Source organism: Stegostoma tigrinum, chromosome 26 (assembly GCF_030684315.1).
Source record: "Stegostoma tigrinum isolate sSteTig4 chromosome 26, sSteTig4.hap1, whole genome shotgun sequence".
Lineage (NCBI taxonomy): Eukaryota > Metazoa > Chordata > Chondrichthyes > Orectolobiformes > Stegostomatidae > Stegostoma > Stegostoma tigrinum.
In genome coordinates, this window is record NC_081379.1 from 21,749,825 (window position 1) to 21,770,016 (window position 20,192).

Below are 20,192 nucleotides of genomic sequence, written 5' to 3' on the forward strand. Positions count from 1 at the left end.
TTCCCACGTATATGCCGCGCGTGTCCTTCTAGATAGTAGAGAGCATGGATTTAAAACATGCTGTTGAAGGAACCTTGGTGAATTCTGTAGCTTATCTTGCAGGTGTGCATATCCGAACAGTGTTTAAGATCAGCCACGATCTCACTGAACAGGACTGTGCCTGAACCAGAGGTGCCAAGTGGCCTATTCCTGCCCTTAATTCATTTGTCTCTGTATTATGTTCAGGCTAAATACAAGGAACAGCGTGCAAGTTGCTTAAGTTGCAAAATTAAATGGCCAGTTATGATGATTTTTAAAAAATAATATTCCCCCTAATTCTAGCACAAAACAACTTAAAAACATTGGAGATAAACCCAAGCATGTAAGATATGTTCTGAACTTTCCTTACTGAAATACAATGTCTTTTGGAATATTGCAGCATATCAGATAAAATTAAGTTAAAAATAAAATTAACTTTGAAGCCCATCATGACCCACAAAACGGAATTCCATTTCTTTTTATAAAACCAAAAGACAGGCAAAACCGAAATTTTGATTTCTAAAGTCTTTAGCTCTTGATTAATCTTGTCACTACCATAGCAAAATCTGGGCCAAGGATTTGCAGATTAGCAATGACCTGCTTAAGTCCATCTTCCGTAAATTTCAGGACAGTTTCGTTATAATCATGAAACCTCACATTCTTCTGAAAAAAATTCAATGAATTCAAAGAACAGAAGTTCGTATCACAAAATTAGCATTCACAATCATACGTTTTATGTATTTTTCATTTTTTTCTAAACATATCATTTTGCAGAATGAAAAAACTATTCTCTTGCGACTTCATAACATACATGAGATCATTCTGAAACAATAGCAACACCAATTATATCGTTCAGAAAATTCAAAATGTTTTCAGAGTGCCTCATCCCACTATAAGTATGACTAATTCAGTCCTAGTTTTACATCTGGTTCATTCTATTCGAGAAAGAAAAACAAATTAGAAAGACAGCTAGTAATTTAATCATGGTAATGAACTCTAAAGTTTGAGTACTTTGCGAGCTTTACCATGTCAGCAATGTTTTAACACTTGGCTTTGCCTCATTCCAAAAATATCTAACTTTGTCAATGTGAAGGATGCATACTTCGTCATTCATTATAGTTTAAATACATTAAGTCTGTAATTTGTGTCTGGCATCATTCCTTTGTTCCTCATCAATCATTTTAATTACAAACATTGTCATAGCCTAACTGCTCCTCCATGTAATCAGTTAATAAACTAAGGCTGGAAATGTGTCAGAAACTACAGGTGAGTATTTCAGGTAAATAATGAACAGAATTTACAGTTCTGCACATTTTAAAAAATGGCAGGTAGTGTGCCTGAAGCAATCCTAGTTTTAGAATTCCAATATTCCAGTAAGCCTATCTAGCTTTCATTATATTAATGCCTTCTGTAGTTCGATTACCATAACTGTATCATGGTTGTTCAGCTCCACAACGCATGGATGAATTTTGTGATTCATGGCAAAGCAACAGCAGTCACCGGTGACCTAGAGAAAGCTTTGAACAAAGATTCAGATTTTGTGGAAGAAATCTCTCCTTTAACTGCCCAGAAAATTTGGTGCCAAATCCAGATGATGTCTTGGCATCCATCAGCAATTATGTCATCAAGCAGGTAGGCATATGATCAATTTTGAAATATTCACACACAGCAAACTAGGAAATTAAAAACACTTGAAATCTTTCATGTTTAGACCAAATTAAGATAGCAAAATAAATGAGAGTACTAAGTAGTTGAATTAAAATATAGACTTTTATCTAGCTTTTTTTAAAAAAGATGTGAACTTTTGTACTAACAGGGAAATTCAACATTCCACAATTCTAGGCCAGTGAGTGCCATTTGGTACCGATTACAAACTTACGCGACCATTAAAAACTCAGTTACGTCTCATGCAACAATATGTAACAATTGGTACACTGAAACAAATTGCTTTATAACAGATGTTATCATCAATTAATGATTGCAATAGAGGTAATCCGTGAGAACCTCTATGAAGCACCCAATAAAGGAGCGTAGATTAAATGGCAGCAACTTCTGGCTTCCATATTAGTTTGTACTTGTCTAAAATGATAAAAAGGTGATTGGCAGATTCAGAACAATAATATCAGCAAATGCTGGCATTGTCATTATTACCACAGCAAAATTTGGACCATGGATTTGAAGTTTCGTATTTCTCTACCGATACCCATTTTTTCATAAAGTTCTGCAATGTAGTTTTTCATGATGTAAGGAAGAATAAAATTAGAGAAACTATGAAACTAACACAATTCCCACGATTAACCCACATTTTAGGATATTGGCAATTTTTTCTTGAATGGATAAATATTTCCATAGATGACTGGATCATTACAGGTCTATGATAAGATTGACATTAAACATCATTAGTCTATCCCATTTAATACTATTTGTTGTCAAACAGTGCAGCCAATTTGATTTTCTTAAAAATGGGGGTTAAACACTTAAGCAACCAACTATACTCTGTCAAAGTGAGATGCTAATCTCATGTTGATCAACTGGGAAATTGAATGATTTAGCACATTTATTTCAATAAGCAAATGCATACTTCCCTGTAACATCATCTCACATCCTTACCTCTGATTAAAACTGTGCAGAACAACAAAATCAGTAAAATTTCTGTCAATAACTAAGGCACCACAGTAGAGATTCAAATTCTGAGCAGTATTGACTTTCAATCTCCTGAGGAGGCTTCCTGCCTGGCGTAAACTGAAACTGGGGAGAAGGATGGAGTTCTCTCCAGCAACTCATCCACAACTGAAAAGCTGAGTACAGGGGTTTAAAAAAGCTTAATTACAACAAAATGATGCACTTGGAATTCTTTTCTTCATGTTTACATTACATTCAATATTGACACTGAGCTCTGAAACTATGCAAAGGAACAAGCTCAATACTTCATAGGGGAGGTGATGGCCTGGCAGTATTATCACTGGAGTGTTAATCCAGAGGCCAGACAACCTGCTGGGGTCTCAGGTTGGAATCTTGCCATGACAGATGGTGGCATTTGAATTCAATAAATATCTGGAATTAAAAAAAATCTAATGATGACCGTGAATCTACTGTTGATTGTTGGGAGAAAAATATCCATCTGGTTCACTCACGTCCTTTAGGGAAGGAAACTACCATCCTTACCTGGTCTGGCCTACGTGACTCCCAGACCCACAGCAACATGGGGAACTCTGAACTGCCCTTTGGCCAATTAGGATGAGCAATAAATTAGCCAATGATGCCCTTATCCCCTGAATGAATTTAAACAAAACTTCTAAGGAGGAAGTGCAATTCCCATTGAAATCCATCATCTTTTAATGCTACAACTTAATATCTATACAGCAAGTCTAAAATCTTTTTCACAAGTGTTGACATTTATAGCCTTCATTTAATCACAACTGCAAGGCTCATCATTCAGCAAGTCCATAGCACTCACCTGTTCTCATCAAAGAATGAAATTTCTTGCTTTAGAATGCAAGCAAAAAGCCTTTTACGCAGTCTGGCTACCAGCCTGTGTCCCGCGAGAACAAAAAAGTAGGCACGGATAAATGAACAAGCAGCACCACCAATGTATATACCAAAGAGGATAAGAATCATTCTGTCAAGATCCTCTGAAAGAAAAAAAACAAATCTTATAAAGTTAACTTTTACAAGCAGAATTTTAGATCGCCTTCACAGAACCACATATCACATTTTAAAATAAGACTTTTAAAAATTTTTAAAAACATTTCCAAACCATATTTTAGTTGTCATTTACCATTCCAAAAGGGTTAATGCGAACCAGTGGTAACTAGATGTCATCAAAGCACCCACTGCAGCACCAAAATGATGAAGCTTCAATGTATAATGCTAATGCACATATGCCCAAAATTATAACATCACAAATCCAGTCACGATTGATCTTTTACAGCTGATTTTAAATGTACATCACAGTTAGTTTCACATCTGCTTTCAGTTGTCCTAGGCAATTATATTTATTTGCCGGCGTGGGCTGAATTTTTAATATCAGGTCTAGAAGCAAATGTTGGCTAAGATTTTGCAGATGGGCAGTTTGTAACTTTTTCTACTCATCCTTTAATTTGAAAATTGTTGCGCTACAAAATGCTAATAGTTCAAGCTGACAATATTGTGGTGGGTTCAATGTAGCCTTTGGAACCAACAATCCATCTCCTATTATGCAAGTAAATCAAGTGATTAGGAAGTAAAATGGAACATTTGTGAACTGCAAAGGAATGTAATATAAAATTAAGCAAGTTCTGCTACAGGTGTCCAGGTGATCGGTGAAACAGCATCTGAAGTATTGGGTACCGTTTTGATTTCCTTATTTAAGAAAATGTACAATCTTAACATAAGTAGTTCAGATAAAATTCAGTTGACCAATTCCTAACAGGTATGGGTTCGTTTTGAGTAAAGTTTGGATAGGTTGAGCTTGTAGTATTCCGTTGGGATTTAGAACAATACAAAAGGTAATCTTAATAAAACACAGGGTGCTGAGGACATTTAAGTGAGGATACTTAACGGATATTTCCCCTTATGGTAGAGACCAGAATTAGGGGACAGTTTACAAACAATATGTCTTCTACTTAAAATGTAAATTAAGAGAAATATTTCCACTCAGGTCGGTAGTCTATAGAATCTTCTTCCCAAAGTGCAGTGAAGCCAGGGCCATTGAATAGTTTTAAGGCTGAATTAAATTTCCAATTAAAGGGAGTTAAAGGTTATATCAGGTAAAAAAGGGCATTAGTGGGACTACAATTAGATTTGCTGCAATCTTACTAAATGTCAAAGCAGGTTCAAGGAGCCAAATGGCACACCCTACTCTTAACTGGGAAGCTCATATGCATGCTCCTTAACAAATAGAAATTTAAAAGTTGTAAAAAGATCAACAGAGAAGGACAGTCAAATCAAGTGATAAAAGGAAAGAAAGAAAGAAAAATTGCCTTAAGGTAGAGTGAATAGGGACTGAACGGATAGAAAGGCAAGGTCCTTTTTAAATAAAATAGCAAGACCAATTTATTGCATACTGAGACACCAGGGTCTCAGCTGTTCCTTTCTTTGAAACTGGGTGATTGAGTGTCACAGTACGCACATAGATCTAATAATCAAAAGGATCCTTGTGCTCCATTAAGTACTAGCCTAGTACTAGTGTGTTGTAGTTAACTTGCAGTTAAGGCACAGGTACAATGTCTTGTAATAACAGACAGGCAGTTTATTCGAAATTCATCACGGCAGCAGCTTCCAAATTGCGATGATACAAATGAAACAAAAAAACCTGACTTATGATTTAGTTATATACAGTCCTTAAAAAGTACAAAATAAGATTGCATAATAATCATTTCAGCATATAAAGACCAAGGTTGTGTTAAACTGTAGAAGAGAAATTAAAAGGTCTACTGCTCTCCTCATTCTCTATCAAAATCCACAGGTCATCTGTTGTCAAGTCACATTCATTCAATTTCACCCATATCCCTTCAAACCCTTACTATTCATGTACCATCCAGATGCCTTTCAAATGCTGTAATTGTTCCTGCTTCTACCACCTCCTTTTGGTAAACTTGTTGAATTCACCAGATAGCATTCTGTAATGTGTGTTGATTTATGCACTAACAATGACATATATATTAAACTCATCTTTATTTTACAAGCAAATGATGGCTCTATGAAACTTTCAACACCTCAACATATTAACCAAGAAGATGCACCAGATAAAGTTTAGGGAACAGTAAATTCCAAAGTTGCAGAGTCAAAGACACCCACAAGGACAAATTAGGTTATAATAATCACAAAAACTAAATAAAAACTTACCAATGAGAGAATTTAAACATTTTTAGAACTACAATTAAGGAATCACTTATACTTATGTTGAGCGACATGAAAATGAAAATCAATTTTCGTTCAATTTAAGATGTGGAAGACACATCTTCAAAGTTTTCTAAACAATTCTCCCCTTGACGCCATTCTACTCATATAAATTAATAAATTTGTTATTACATTGTTCTTGGGATGTCAGGGAGCCTAACAAGATTGCTTTTACTGCCCATTCCATTGTCTTAAGATGCATTGTGGTGTTCTCCTTGGACCACTACAGTCCTTGTGCCAATAATATAATACTCTGCAATCGAATTTGGTAGAGAATTCCAGAATATTCATCCAGCAATGAACAAGTAGAATATATATGTCCATGCAATGTATGACTTGTGTAGGAAACTTTTAAGTAGTAGTATCCAGATGCTCAGACAACTCTTCTCTTCATTGGTCAAACAGTCCATTGGGTTAGGAGACACCATTTTGGCACACTGATGTGGTGTATCCTACGCATAATACATACTGCAGCACAAGTGTTCCAATGGTGAAGGTGGATATTAAATCTAGTGGCTCACCAAAAATCAAATGAAATGCTCTTCGAGTGTTGATACTGACTTCCTTGAAAGTGATCACGGATGCACCAGGGCAAATGTAAGGAACTCCAAAACACGGTTTGCCTGGTATCGTTTATAAAGCTCAAGTTATAAGGGGGTAAATGGTGCAACACTTGTAGAGTATCTAGTCTATGTCTTTCTCTTGTGGCTTAATGCAGCTGCTCCATCTGAGCTTCTCATCAAATAGGGAAGGTGGCCAGGTTTCTCATGCTAGGAATGGTCGCTGCCTTATACCTATTCAGCATCTCCATTATTTGTCATTTGTCAGCCCAAGCCTGAATGTTGTCCACGGACATCTGCAGATTCTCTTATCAGTGGAGCTGCAAAGGATGTTGAACGTGGAGGAGCATTCTTGGTGTACTAGCACAATCCTGGTTGGAGGCAAAAGCAATGTTAAAAGGAAAGGTTTACCAGATCTAAAAAGGAGGACAAATGTCTTTGTTACAAAACAGAAATCAGAAAAGCATAGTTCTTGCACCAGCTCAATTTACAGACAATGTGGAGTTGTTTCCTTTGGCTTTCTTTCAACTTCTTCCACCACTTTACTGGTGATGCAAGGTTGTGAATACATGGATTCTCAAGTCTTCCATTCAATGGTTGAGGATTTGCTGCTTTTAGTGCCTCTGATGATGGTTCATCCTCTTTTCCTTTTACCAGGGGTCTTGCGCAGAAAAAATTGAGGGCAAGTAGACAGCTATTCCAGGTCTTTGTTTACTTCGCCACATAAAACAGAAGGATATTTTCTCATCACAGGCCCAATTTTTCTGCTGTATAATCTGTACCAAAAGTTGTGGCCATCTACCCAGGAATCAATTAACTGGTTATTTTGCAGATCCCAGCATCTGCTTGGCTAAACCTGGGTCGCAGAAAATGACCAGCAAATTGCTCTCAGTCATTAGGTGTGACAAGAAATCATCTTGAATGAGGTGTCTCAAATTACACCTAACAACCCTAAATAATCAATTAAACACGTCAGACTATTTATGTTGAGGCTACTACCACTGGCCAAACTGACAAATCAACAGCAAACTCAAGATTTTTATACAGGTGGATGGATGTGTCAAAATAAAACCTGTAATGAAAATGCTCAAAGCACAAAAAAACTATTTTAGAGCTATGTTTAACCATAACATATTTAAATGTGTAATCTAATATCTATGTTATATTAGAGACTTTACATTTGAGTTGCAGCTAGGGGCAAGAAAACCTGGGACACAAGAAATGATATACGAGTAAACCACCATGAAAGTAGTGCATATTGATTAGGCAGAGCTGCCTGCATAAATCAAGAAGAAGAAATATGCATCAAGTGGGATTAGTGTGGATATGAGTCACTCACGTATGAGATTGAACCAGGCTTTGCAAATCAAAATCAAAACTTGGCTCAGCGGCAGTAACTTCTTTGAAATCACACACATAATGTGAATTCTTTCTTCAAAGTAACCCACCTCAGGTGTCATACAGCTAACATGTACACGTTTTTTATTGAACACAGAAAAATAGCCTTTGGCATTACACATGGTGATTTGAAGGCTACTGTGTTCAATGCTACATAACATAGGCACAGCATCAGAACCATTGACTTGTAGATTTCTGCTTCTGACACTGTACCAAAACAGTTTTATCAAAAATCACAAAACATAGTCATCCCCATAAACCTGTATACAGCCTTTGACATGGTTGACTACAACATCCAGGGGCAGGAAGCGAAATCATCGTCAGTGTGCTGTGATGGTCTGGCCTGGCCTGGGCCCCCGGCCCCCACCCCCCATCCTGATTTAGCCTTGCCCCCAACCCAAGTAAAGTGAGCTCCTTGAAGACCCAGGATCCAGTTATTGGGCCCTGATATACCCAGTCCTGATCCCTGCTCATGCATCTCCACTGTCCACCTACTGGGCAGGATGACAGTCACCTGGTTCAATTCTTATTTATCTAGTCAGTGTTTGAGATCTCCTCCTGACTTTGCATCATTACTTGTGTTCCCCAACAGCTATCCTTTACCTGACTTACTTCTCAACTAGATGCTGCTGTGGAGGCACATACCCTAAAAGGAAGCAGTCTTAGTTTTTGTAGGGGTGACCTCTACCTGGCCACATAGTGTGATCAGGTATAATTCACCTTAAGTTGTGTATGCTTGCGTACAAGATGGCAGACAGAAGCTAACTAAAACTAAGTAGCCTGTTCACACAGTGAAATACAATGGTACCTTTCAATAGAACTGCTAGAAGGTCAGTAAAGGAATGCTGTATGTTCTAGTCTGAGACAGTACTGATAACAGGATGCCTAAGGACAGATAAATGACCAGTTCTGGCCTTATTAATGAAAGGATGATTGTCCCAGTAAATGAATAACATCAGGCGCTAGATGAAGTCCCTAGCCAGCTGCAAGGATGACAGGTCAAGTTATTTCATAGTAAATAGATGCTTCTTTTAAGCTACCTGCAATATTAAATAGTTTCTAATTAAAAATACTTTAATCATAGAACCGTCACTGTACATATAGGGCACCATTCACACTAACTTACAAGATAAGAAAAAAAGGATGATAACTAAGATTGTCCAAATTTCCACTGCTGCAGCGCCAGCTCCGGGCTTTCAATCCCTCGCCATGGCCCTGGCTCCAGCTGCCTCGCTGACCTGATCTCACCAGCTGATTCTTGATTCACCATTACTGCAGGAGACAACCCGCACATTCAGCTCCCATCACATGGTCCCCGGTCGTGACCCAGCTCCTTCCTGACTCCTTAGTTATGTAGGTAAAAGAAAAGATTCCATGGCCTAGGGATTGCAAACAACATAAGATCAAGGGAATTTCAGGCCATCTGTAGAAATGCCCATCATTGATTAGGTGAGCCACAGGATTGATTGTATGGATTAAGAAGGAAGGACAGTGACTGTTATATTTGATCATTGCAACAAATTTTATAAAATGCTGTATTTTCACTGTAAAAATCAGAGGGGGTCATTAATCTCCCTGCCAGTTTGCGGAAGACTCTTTAACCTTCTCTTTGCATCAACCGGTTTCTGCTTGAATAAACATCTTCCACTTGTCTGAATCCTGCCTGTCTCCTGAGTTTTTGTCCCTGGTCGGGATGGGTAACTCCTACAGTTTTTATATGCTGCATGATATTTTACATGTATATCACTCCAGTTTCATGATGTGAGATCTGACACCACTGCTGCTGATACCATGCCAAACTCCATTCCCTAGCAAAAGTCTGAGATAAAACCAGTTTGTTCACAACCAAAGTATCACATTTGATCACAAGATTAACTTCCAACCTCATATGGCTTGACACCTTTCCGTTTCACAAAGTCACATCATTCAATGATCATTGAAAGGAAAATCCTCTTTTCCTTACAGACCACACAAGCTACAGTTTTCAACTGCTTCCGAGATCGCTTGCTTTCATTTGTGCTCAAATCTTGGAGACCACAAGTATACTCACGTGTTGGTTTTAGGGGTGAACATTACATGCATCACTTTTAGTAAGTCTCACCCTGGGTCTCCTGGACCCGAGCAATCAAGCTTGTCATTAGGCAGAACTGTTGCCATGACTCTCTTTATTTAAAGTTAAAATGAGGAAATGAAGAGATTACTTAAACCTTAATCTTAGTCTTATAAAATTTGCATTCATAACAACTGATCGCTGAGATAGTGTCTTACAGAGCAAGTGGGTGTGATAAGGCAATACTTGACAAAGCTGTTAATAATGCCTGATTATTTCTGGTGGGACACTGCTGTTCTTTCACAGAAACTTCTAGATTATATGAGGATAACAAAATTTGGAGCTCTTAGTTTTCTGTGGTTACTATGCTTACAAGCGAGCTTAAGATGAGTTTCCAACCATTTATTGATGTCAGAAAGAAAATATACAGACTTTGCCTTGTCTCAGTTCACCTGTCGTTGCACTCCTCATTCATGCTTTTGATTTCTCTACCTTGACAATTCCAACATAGTCTTGGCTGGTCTTATACACTGAATCCTTCATAATCTACGTCTTACAAACTCTGCTGCCCATGTCTTCCCCGGCATCAAGTCCTTCTCCCCAACATCCACTACACTGGCTTCAAATTGAAAAGCATTTTGATTTTAAAACTTGTACTTTTGTTCAAATCCCTCCATAGGGTTCCTCCTCCCAAGCTCCATAATCTTCTCCAATCTCTCAACTCTCTGATGGACCTGCATTCATATTATTCTAGCCTCTTGTTCATTCCCAATATTAGTCACTCAACCATTGATAGTTCTGCCTTCACAGTTGTCTAAGTTCCAAGCTTGGAATGTCTTCTCCACACCTCTGCCTTGTACTTCTTTAAGATACCTAAAGCCAATCTCTTTCCCCAAGCTTTTTATTATTACATATGATACTTCCTGACGTAGCTGTTTCATATTTGTATTATAACACTCCTGTGAACCACCTTGGGAAGTTTCAATATGTTATAAAGTACTGTTTAAGTATATCAGCATTCGTCACAATAGCATGACTTATGCTGAGTGATAAAGGAATGTTCGTTACGCATGAAACTTGTGAATTGATGGCTTTAAGTATTATGCTGTTCATTTGAGCTATTTCTGTTTCCTCAAGCAGAGGATAATGAAAAGGTATTGAGATTTGGCTACAGTGATCCATGCGTTAGGCATATGTGGGATGAGTGAAAGACTACAAGAAATAGGAACAAGTGTAGGCCATTCAGCCCCTTGAGTCTGTTCTACCATTCAACTGGATCATGGCTGATCTGACACTCCTTATGTCCACTTTCCTGCCCTTCCTCCATAACCCTTCATTTATTGGTCAAGAGCCTACCTCAGCCTCAAATATTAAGGAATCTGCCCCCACAGCCCTCTGTGGCAAGAAGTTGCAAAGGCATCTCACCTAAGTCTTAAATTGGCAGCCTTTATCCTGAGACAATGCCTTTTGATCCTAGGCTGTCCTATGTGAGAAAACGCCCTCTTAACATTAACATTGTCAAGCCCCTTAAGAATCTGACATGCTGCAACGAGATCACCTCTCATTCTTTTATACTCCAGTGAGTGGAGGTCCAACCTATTTAACCTTTGTAAGACTGTCCTTTCAAACTGGGGATCATCCTAGCGAACATTCTCTGAACTACCTCCAACGAAATAATCTCTTTTCTTAAATAAGGAGAACAAACTAAATTGCTCTCTGTACTCCAGATGTGGTCTCACCAATGAACAACTGCAGTAAGACTTCTTTACTATAATACTCCAATTCCCTTGAATAAAAAAGCCAACATTCCATTAGCCTTCCTGATTGCCTATTACACCTGTGTGTTAGCATTCTGTGTTTTGTGTACAAGATCCCAAATTTCTTTGTGTTGCAGATTTATGCAGTTTTTCCTCTTTAAATAATATACTGTTCTTTTGCTCTGTCTTCCAAAATTAACAACTTTTTTTTTACATTATACTCTATTTGCTAATTTTTGCTACTTAACTTATTAACATCTCAGCAGAACTGCTGGAATGCCCCTTGCAACCTGCCTTTCCATCTCTTATGTTATCTGAAAATTTGGTGACAGTACATTCACTTCCTTTCTCCAAATCATTAGTACATAGTGTAGTTCCAGCACTGATCCCACCCTAAAAAGGACCTTTATCCCTACTCTTTCCTACCCACTAGCCAAATTTTATCTATGCCTCAGCACTACCATGGACTCTTATCTTATGACTTAACCTTTTGCAGTTACCTCTGCCAAATGCCTTCTGGAAGTCCAAAATACAACACACTCACTAGCTCCACTCTGGCTGAGACTTTCTCCAAAAATTCAAATAAACCAATTAGACAGAACTTCCCTTTCATGAAGCCATGCTGATTCTGCTTGATTAGATTATCTTTTTCCAAATGTTCTGCTGTTACTTGCTTAATAATTGAATCCTGTAATCATGCAACAAGAGATGATAGGCCAGTCTGCCTACAGTTAAATGTTTTTTGCCTCCCTTCCATTCTGAATAAGAGTATCACATTGACTGTTTCCCAATCCTTGATACTTCTCCAGAATGCAAGAATTGTTGGAAAATTACAACTAATGTATCTACTATCTCTATAGATACTTCTTTTGGAGTAGCCATCTGGCCTAGGTGACTTAGCTGCCTTTAGCCCAATTAGGTTGTGTATTGCCAGCTCTCTAGTGATAGTGATGGCAGTGGTACTTAATTCCACAACTGGATCTTTTAATATTAATAGGATGTTTGAAGTATCCTCCAACAAAAAGACTGGTGCAAAATATCTGTATAACTTCTCTGCCATTTCTTTGTTCCTCATAACCCTCTCCCTAGTCCTCCTTTGCTGTATTATGAATTTATGCATGGAGGACTATTGGGAAGTGTAGGTAAAATATGTCATAGCAATAACTGAGAAGATTATATGATCTCCCCATCTAAAGAACTTGACCATTCAATGATGCTGCGCCTGCAACAGGCACTACTTTTGCCAGTCCCTCCAGGCATTAAAATTATTAACAGGAAGGAACTTCTATGATATTTTAAGATAAAGACTGCAGCTTCAATCATTATGATGTGCTTGGCTTTGAAATGAAGGCGTAAAGCTGGGTTCATGCATCATAATTAGGTGGAGCGGCTGGCAATGTCAAGTAATAGGGCCAATCTTAGAAGTTCCAGCACTACGTTTTATTGGGAAGACTGACCTGACAGGTTTCAGAAATATGAATCAACACTCTGTCTTGATAGGCCAAGACTGTGGAGAATTAAAATGAATAGGGGAAATGGAAAGCCAAAATAAGACAAAACAGGCATGCTAGGAAGTACAATACTTGGTGGAAGCGCAGGTCTTTGCATAGCTTTTAATACATTAGTGAATCACCCATAACATTTCCCCAGGCTAACCTTGGTCAAGGTTTTATCTTTTAGTTTGATTGTAGGAATGGATCAAAATAATTGGCATTTTCAGATACATGGGTCACTAGTGGTGGGAAGACTTAGTAAGTGACATTTTAATGCATGCTAATTAAAGTGAAAGCAAAAATTTGTCATGCCTTAGATCTTATTAATGGCACAAAAGAAAGAAATAGGTACAGCAAACAAGAACAAGAGGGAAAGATAAATATTTCAATAAAAATAGCATGCTGATAAATAGACATTTAAAAAGGTATTCAAGCAATTTATCTCCTCCTCAATGCAGCATCTCAGAACAGACTGTTAGACTCAGATACTGTTACTTATTGCGAAGATTTCAACTGCAACAGATATGCGTTTCCATGAGATAGAGGTAAACACTGAGCAGAAAATGGAGGGTGCCCAGGGCAGGGTAAGCACTTGGAGACATTTTTGGAGATATTTTAAAGGCAGACTGGAACAGTGATTTTCAAAGAGTCGCGAGGACAGGCCTCAAGTAAATAACGATAGACTGGGTGTAATAAGAAATGATCAATCAGTCAAGGTACCTGGAGGTTATCCAAGAAGAGCTAGACAAGGCTTTAAAGAGATTTGGAAATAAAAAGATTGAAAGTTAAATTGCTATGACACAAGGACCAAGTGAATTTGAAAGAAGACATGTATGGCAAAGACAGGAATTACAAGTTCTAGACATTACATTTTTCTCAAGTAAAAGCTTTCAGAAGTGGACAAGGATATGCAAAAATACTAATCTATGAGCTGATGTGGGCAAGAGCAAAAGGATTAATGATGGAAGCATTTAAAACAATGAAAGTTGAAGACTGCAATCTTCATAAGGCACCACAAACTCCTATTTCTTTAGTTCAGTTTTTCACTGTAATCACGAACCAATTCCAATTGCATAAGGCTGGTTGCTATCCAACTAAAATAACAAACAAAATTGAATAAATTCACTTAAATAGATTTAAATACATATATACTTGGGGCGGGGGGGGGTGAATAATGGGCAGTCACTTTCAAGTCATCCAAATTATTTAATTTAGGTTACTAGGGAAACAAAAAAATTCAAACAAATTTCAGTCTCAGTTTAAATCCTACGCAGTTAGTTCACGAGCTTAGTTTCAAATGGGATAGCATCAATTGCAGTTTCTCACTAATTCAGATAACAAGAATTTTAAAATAGCTTAAAAAAGTTAATAGACCTAGCTTCAGGTAACCGGAAAAACAACTGCATTACAGTGGGGGCCTTTGCAGCAGAGAGATTTTGACAGCATATCACTCAAATAACAGCACAACATTCCTGTTTCTTCTGAAAGTTAAGTGATGTTGAAATTGATTATTGAAAAAGTAGTCAGCTAATTATTTTTAAATTAATTCCAAGGCTCAATTGCAAAAGAATCTACCAAAAGACTAGTACAAATCTCCTCAGTCACAGAGTTCAAAATATAAAAAAAATCTTAGACACTTCAAGGCAGGAAATATCATTATGTACTCAAGCCACTTTGGTAAAAGCACAAACATGTTTCATTCCTCAGATCACTACAAATTATAAATAGATCAATTATGTGAATTGCTCAAACACAAAGCAGTAGCTTCAGTTCCTGGATCAAGGGCACAGTTTGACAATGAATTCAAACCTGTCACAAATATTATTTCCAAGATGATTTGGTTGTTTAATGCATTTTGAAAACAGCATCAATGCACCCCCTGGTGGGATAAAATTGTATGTTACACTTTATTCCAGGAACACTGGAACACGGTAACATTTTTGTTCCAATTTTGCCTTGTTCAAAAATCAGCAACATCTTTATCAGAGTCCTTCATGTTATATTTAACTAAATTATCTTAATTGCAGATTCCAGAATTATTTCCATAAAGACAGCAGTGTTTAACTAAGTAGGAAAATGATTCACATACCCATTGATTCCATAGCAATATCAATGACCTTGCCAAAGAAAAATGGAGCCACTATCTGTGAAAGACAGGAGAAAACTAGTGCCAGCATCCCACCAACACAAATCAGTATTTCCTATTGAATAGAAAAAAATATTTTAAATGTCAATATGATGTATATGTGACAATTTCTACCCGTAAAGCAACATTTTACTTAAGATTTCCAATATTGTGGATAGTTGTCTGTAGCCATGAGCTGTAGACAGAAAAAATGTTGAACTATTTAGGTAATTTAGTAATGGAAAGCTCTAAATGGGCAACAAGTCATTTAGGATCGAAATTGCCCCCAATATTTTAGGGGAACATCTGAAGGCAGCCAAAATTGGAGTCATGATATTTGGCTGGCTAAAACTTGAATTGGCATGAAAAAGATGTATCTGCCCTCTCTCATTCACTGAGCTATCCTGAAACATTTTGTCATAAGTCGGTCTACACACACTGTACCTTGGGCAGAATCTCCCAGCCCAGGGGGCACAGGCCTGGACATATGAAAGCAACTTAATTACAGGAGGTAACAGTGGACCAAAATCCTGACATTCTCCTGCCTCCACAAGAAATAAGTTCTGGGTGAAACGATCCATGCTCAAGTTTCCTATCCTGCCACTAATTTAAAGACATTGAGTCATTAATTGGGGACCACTTAAGGATCTGCTCCCATCTCAGCTGCAATAATCACAGGCAGGACTAAATAATGGCCGGCCCACTAGAATGGTTAACTAGTCCAGGCTACCTGCTCGTTAGGAGTAGTGCATCTATCAGTTGTAATGTGCGCAAGATTCAGGGCATGGAGACAGGACAAGGCAATTTCTGCTGAAAGTCACCTCTGTTCCTGCTTCTATCACCACAGAATCCCACTGCCCACAAGCCCCTACCACAGAATATTCCACTCCCACAAGTCATTTACACCTTAACCCTTGGTCCTTGTGATCCTGGAAGCCTATTTGGCGTTCACATCTTCCACGGTACCACTGAGTGCAAGAAATGACCCTTGATGATTGGTCGGCAGCCCTTGATGTTCAGGACCTCCTCCGTGACTATTTCAACTCTAGGAACTTGATTTCAGATGAAGGCCCGTGGGTGCTTTCCAAACAGTCTGATTGGAAGATGATATACCATGCCTTTCTCTGAAGGTCCGGGGGCATATCTCACTACGTTTCAGTGTGCATGCAAGACACCCAGGGAAAATGGAAGATTTTGCCCCTTCAGTGGAATGGACGCATGAAGGTTACATATGGCACAGTTCAAAAACTGGCTTCTGATTACCAACCCTTCAGTTGTTTGGTTTTGCACTGACAGTCGAGGTCAAATTATGAAAATCATTGATTTGCCAAAAATCACATGCTCAATCCACTTTTCTGCACACGTTTCTGATTAGCACTGTGCCCATTTTAAACGTGTGTTTTAACTAAAATTACACCCTGCAATGTTCTTCAATTCTAGCTGATTAAATTCAATTTTAAGTAGATATTAAAAACCAAACGTGAGCATCCATATAGCCAATTCCTGATTTTCTGTAGTTAATTATATTTTTGCACAATATTTAGTCAGAATTCTATTAAGTAACATCATTTTGTTTATTTTTATAGCTGGAATTTCAACTGTAGTATATTAAATAAATACAAGTGGAAGCAGAGGACCTGGCATTTGAAATTACTGTAATATACCTAAGAAAGTTTGAAGGCTGGTACAGTGTAAACTGTAAATTTTTGCTGTGGTTCTCCTCATATCTTCAACAGAAGATCTATGGAAACTCTGGTAAAATACTTAATCATTGCTTACATGGATATTCTATGGGACTTCTATTTTGGTCAAAGCCGACAAATCGTAGGAAATTCGTTCTCTTGACATTTTAAGGACAATTATTATAGTCAAGTGAATAATTACTGTTCAGAAATCAGGATTTACATTGCCTATCTTACAAAGTCCTAATGCATGGGGAACACTGCATGCTGAACACAGCAAGAGTAAAAATGATTTGGTGTAGAAGTCATACCTATCAAATCACACTCTTAAAATATAGTCTGAACTTTTTCCTTAGAAAAAAAGATGAAGTTAGAAGTTCCTTGAAGTCTGCTAATCAAGAACTATAGAAGTGCATTATCTTTTAACTGCAGGACTCCTCTAACATGTGCTCCACCAATGCAAATTGGCTTTAATGCGACTGATAAAATAGGGTAATGCTATTTCCAAAACATGAACTTGTATTGACTATAACATGATTCCATTAGTGACAATGTTGTTTTGGAAGTAGTTTTTAGAAAGTATTGTAGGGAAAAAAAAATGGATTTCAAGATTCTCTTCTTCTTGGATAATGCACCAAACCATCCTCCCACCATTGGTGAGCTTTCTGAAAACATCAAGAGGTTGTTTCTACCCTCAAACACAACCTCCCTCCGTCAACCCATGGACTAGGGTGCAACAGCAATTTTCAAAGCTTATTATTTAAGGCACACACTTAAGAGGCGGATTGCAGCCACTGAGGATTAGGACAGTGTTCTTCAGTTTTTGGAAGAACTTTGACATCAAGAATGGAATTGACATTATGGTCGAGGCCTGGAGTGATGTCAGTAAGGATAGCTTGCAAGCAGTTTGGTGGAAGCTTCTCCCAGATTTTTTTCAAGATTTGAAAACCTTTGATTTGTCACAGGAGCCCCCAAGAATCAAAGACAATTGCGTTGATCTTGCAAAGCAAGCTGGATTCGAAGAAGTGGAGAGTGAGGATGTTGAAAAGCTGCTCGAGTCCCACCTCCCTGCAGCTGATCTATAACAACTTGTCCCACAGAGGGGGAAAGTGAAAGCTGGGCATGAATTTGAAGTAGAGGATGCAGCATGACAAGGGCTTTCCATTTCTGTTTTGTCTTCCACCCTGAAGGAAATTGAGAAGCAGTTTCAGCTTTCAGAGGACAATGATTACCATGCAGAATACAGAAGGGTGGCAGTTTGTGGAATAAAATCTTATTTGGCACCCTATGAACAGCTTCTTTATGGAAGAAGGAAAAAGGGAAAAACAGCAGACACTGGATGTCTTTTTTAAGCCAACCCCGAAAAAAACAGAAGATAATGAATGACAGCCATCCACTTTTGGATGAATTTTTTTTTGCCGTAACCGTGCAACATCAACCATACCTGAAGGAGACGATGATGATGACCCTCAGCTCCTGCATTAACAACAGGCCAACTTCAAAACCTCTGCCCTCATCAAGTCATATTTACATTTTTTTTCAAGATAGGTGTTAAGTTTACTTTTATTTCATTAACAGAAATTAAACAAACATTTATTCAAACTGTGCTGTCCTTTGTGTTAGACTTTTGAGTGATCTTTGAGCTTTTTTTTGGTGGGTCTGCCCCAACCCCACTTTTCCTGTAGGCTCTTATTTCTATAGCATGATTTTTGCTAAATCAACATTCCACAGGGATGTAACTATTGCATGATAGCAGAATCCCCTGTACCGCAGATAAGAATTAGGAATACATATCAGATATATAACCTTGAATAAATTCCAGTCCTTATTTGTGAAATTGTCATTGATAATACATTAACATAAATAATACTCACATCTTTAGCCAAAGAAAAGAGACGCTTAAGATCAGCTTTATTTTTTTTCTCCCTCTCTTCTTCAATGCTGTGTACAATACGAAAGATCTGAAGTCTTCTTAGAAACCTGAGGCAGGAAGTATTAATCTTGTAATGCGCCAGCAATACGAAGGGACTGTAACAACACCTAAATATTAATACTAAAGTCACAAACAGCTTTAAATCAATCGCAATTAGGAAATATGCATTGTTAACTTGTAACTCTACAAGTTAAACTCTAATTCTTCCTAATTTCTCTCCTTCGACACAAAGACAAATAAGATAGATACTAAGGGTGGAAATACGAAGAGGAATCGGGGAAATACACAGTTTAATAGTGCTAATCTGGACCATAAGAGCTTAAGAGTCGTTTCTTTTGGTTCCTTCCAAATCCTTTTAATTCTTTGCTGTTGACACAAGATTGTTTACACCCTGACGCTCTCTTTTATTGACTGGTTGAGAATTTATTCTTCCACTTGTCTTTGAAAGCGTTTCAGTATCCTTCGACAGGGGATTTGTAGAGAATGATGAGTGCAATACAGCCGTTACTGGAGACTTTCTGTTATTTCCTTGGAAGAGAGAAACTAGATTTTTTGATTCTCTCTCTCTCTGCAGGCTACAACAGCCACACACAAGCATTATGACTTGGTCAGGAGCCAGTTAAAATGCTACTGTCAACAAAATTATTCCCCTTTAATTTGGGAACCGTTGTCTCCATGGTGTCTGCTTTTGCTCCCACTGTTCCAGGGCGAAGCACCATTTTACACAACTCATAGCCATGCTTAAGTAAACAGGATACTTAAAACTGCTGAGGGGCAACGTTTTCACTCAGGAAGTGGAATTAACTGCCAAAGGAGCAGATACAGGCATAATTGCAACATTTAAAATACATGTATCCATGTGAATGTGAAGGATTGAGAGGGATACAGACCAAACACAGGCAAGTGGGATTAGTTTAGTCTGGTAAAAACTCAGACGAGTTGGACCAAAGGGTCTGTTTCTGTGCTCCATGATTCTATGCTAAAATCTCATGAAGTCTTCTTTCTCCACCCCACCCTCCCATTTTTAGACCACACAAATAATGAAACTATGATAAGCTCTTATGGTCTTTATACAAGTGCGTCAACAGCATTGCACTCATCAACGCTGTTAGTGTTACAAATAATTACACTATGTTAATTAACTGCTTAAGTTATTTTAAGCATGACTGGAACAGACAAAGTGTCAAAGGTAGTGACCATGAAACTGCTGAACTGCTTTTACAAATTTAACCAGTTTAGCAGTGCTGTTTAGGGAAGGAAATCTACCTGGTCTGAGCTTTACGTGGCCCACAGTAA

The 20,192-nt window shown here is 38.0% G+C and overlaps 1 protein-coding gene across 3 annotated transcripts in view; it reads right to left on the reverse strand.

Annotated features, from left to right (window-relative positions):
• The window catches only part of LOC125464364 (ABC transporter B family member 1-like), a 152,136-nt gene that overhangs the window by 122,478 nt on the left and 9,466 nt on the right, over positions 1-20,192 (reverse strand). For all 3 annotated transcript variants that reach the window (XM_048556692.2, XM_059655015.1, XM_059655016.1), the window contains exons 5-7: positions 18,838-18,943; positions 15,246-15,357; positions 3,476-3,650 (exon numbers count right to left, since the gene is read on the reverse strand). In XM_048556692.2, coding sequence (XP_048412649.1) covers positions 3,476-3,650; positions 15,246-15,357; positions 18,838-18,943 — 393 coding nt within the window. The remainder of the gene's footprint in view (positions 1-3,475; positions 3,651-15,245; positions 15,358-18,837; positions 18,944-20,192) is intronic.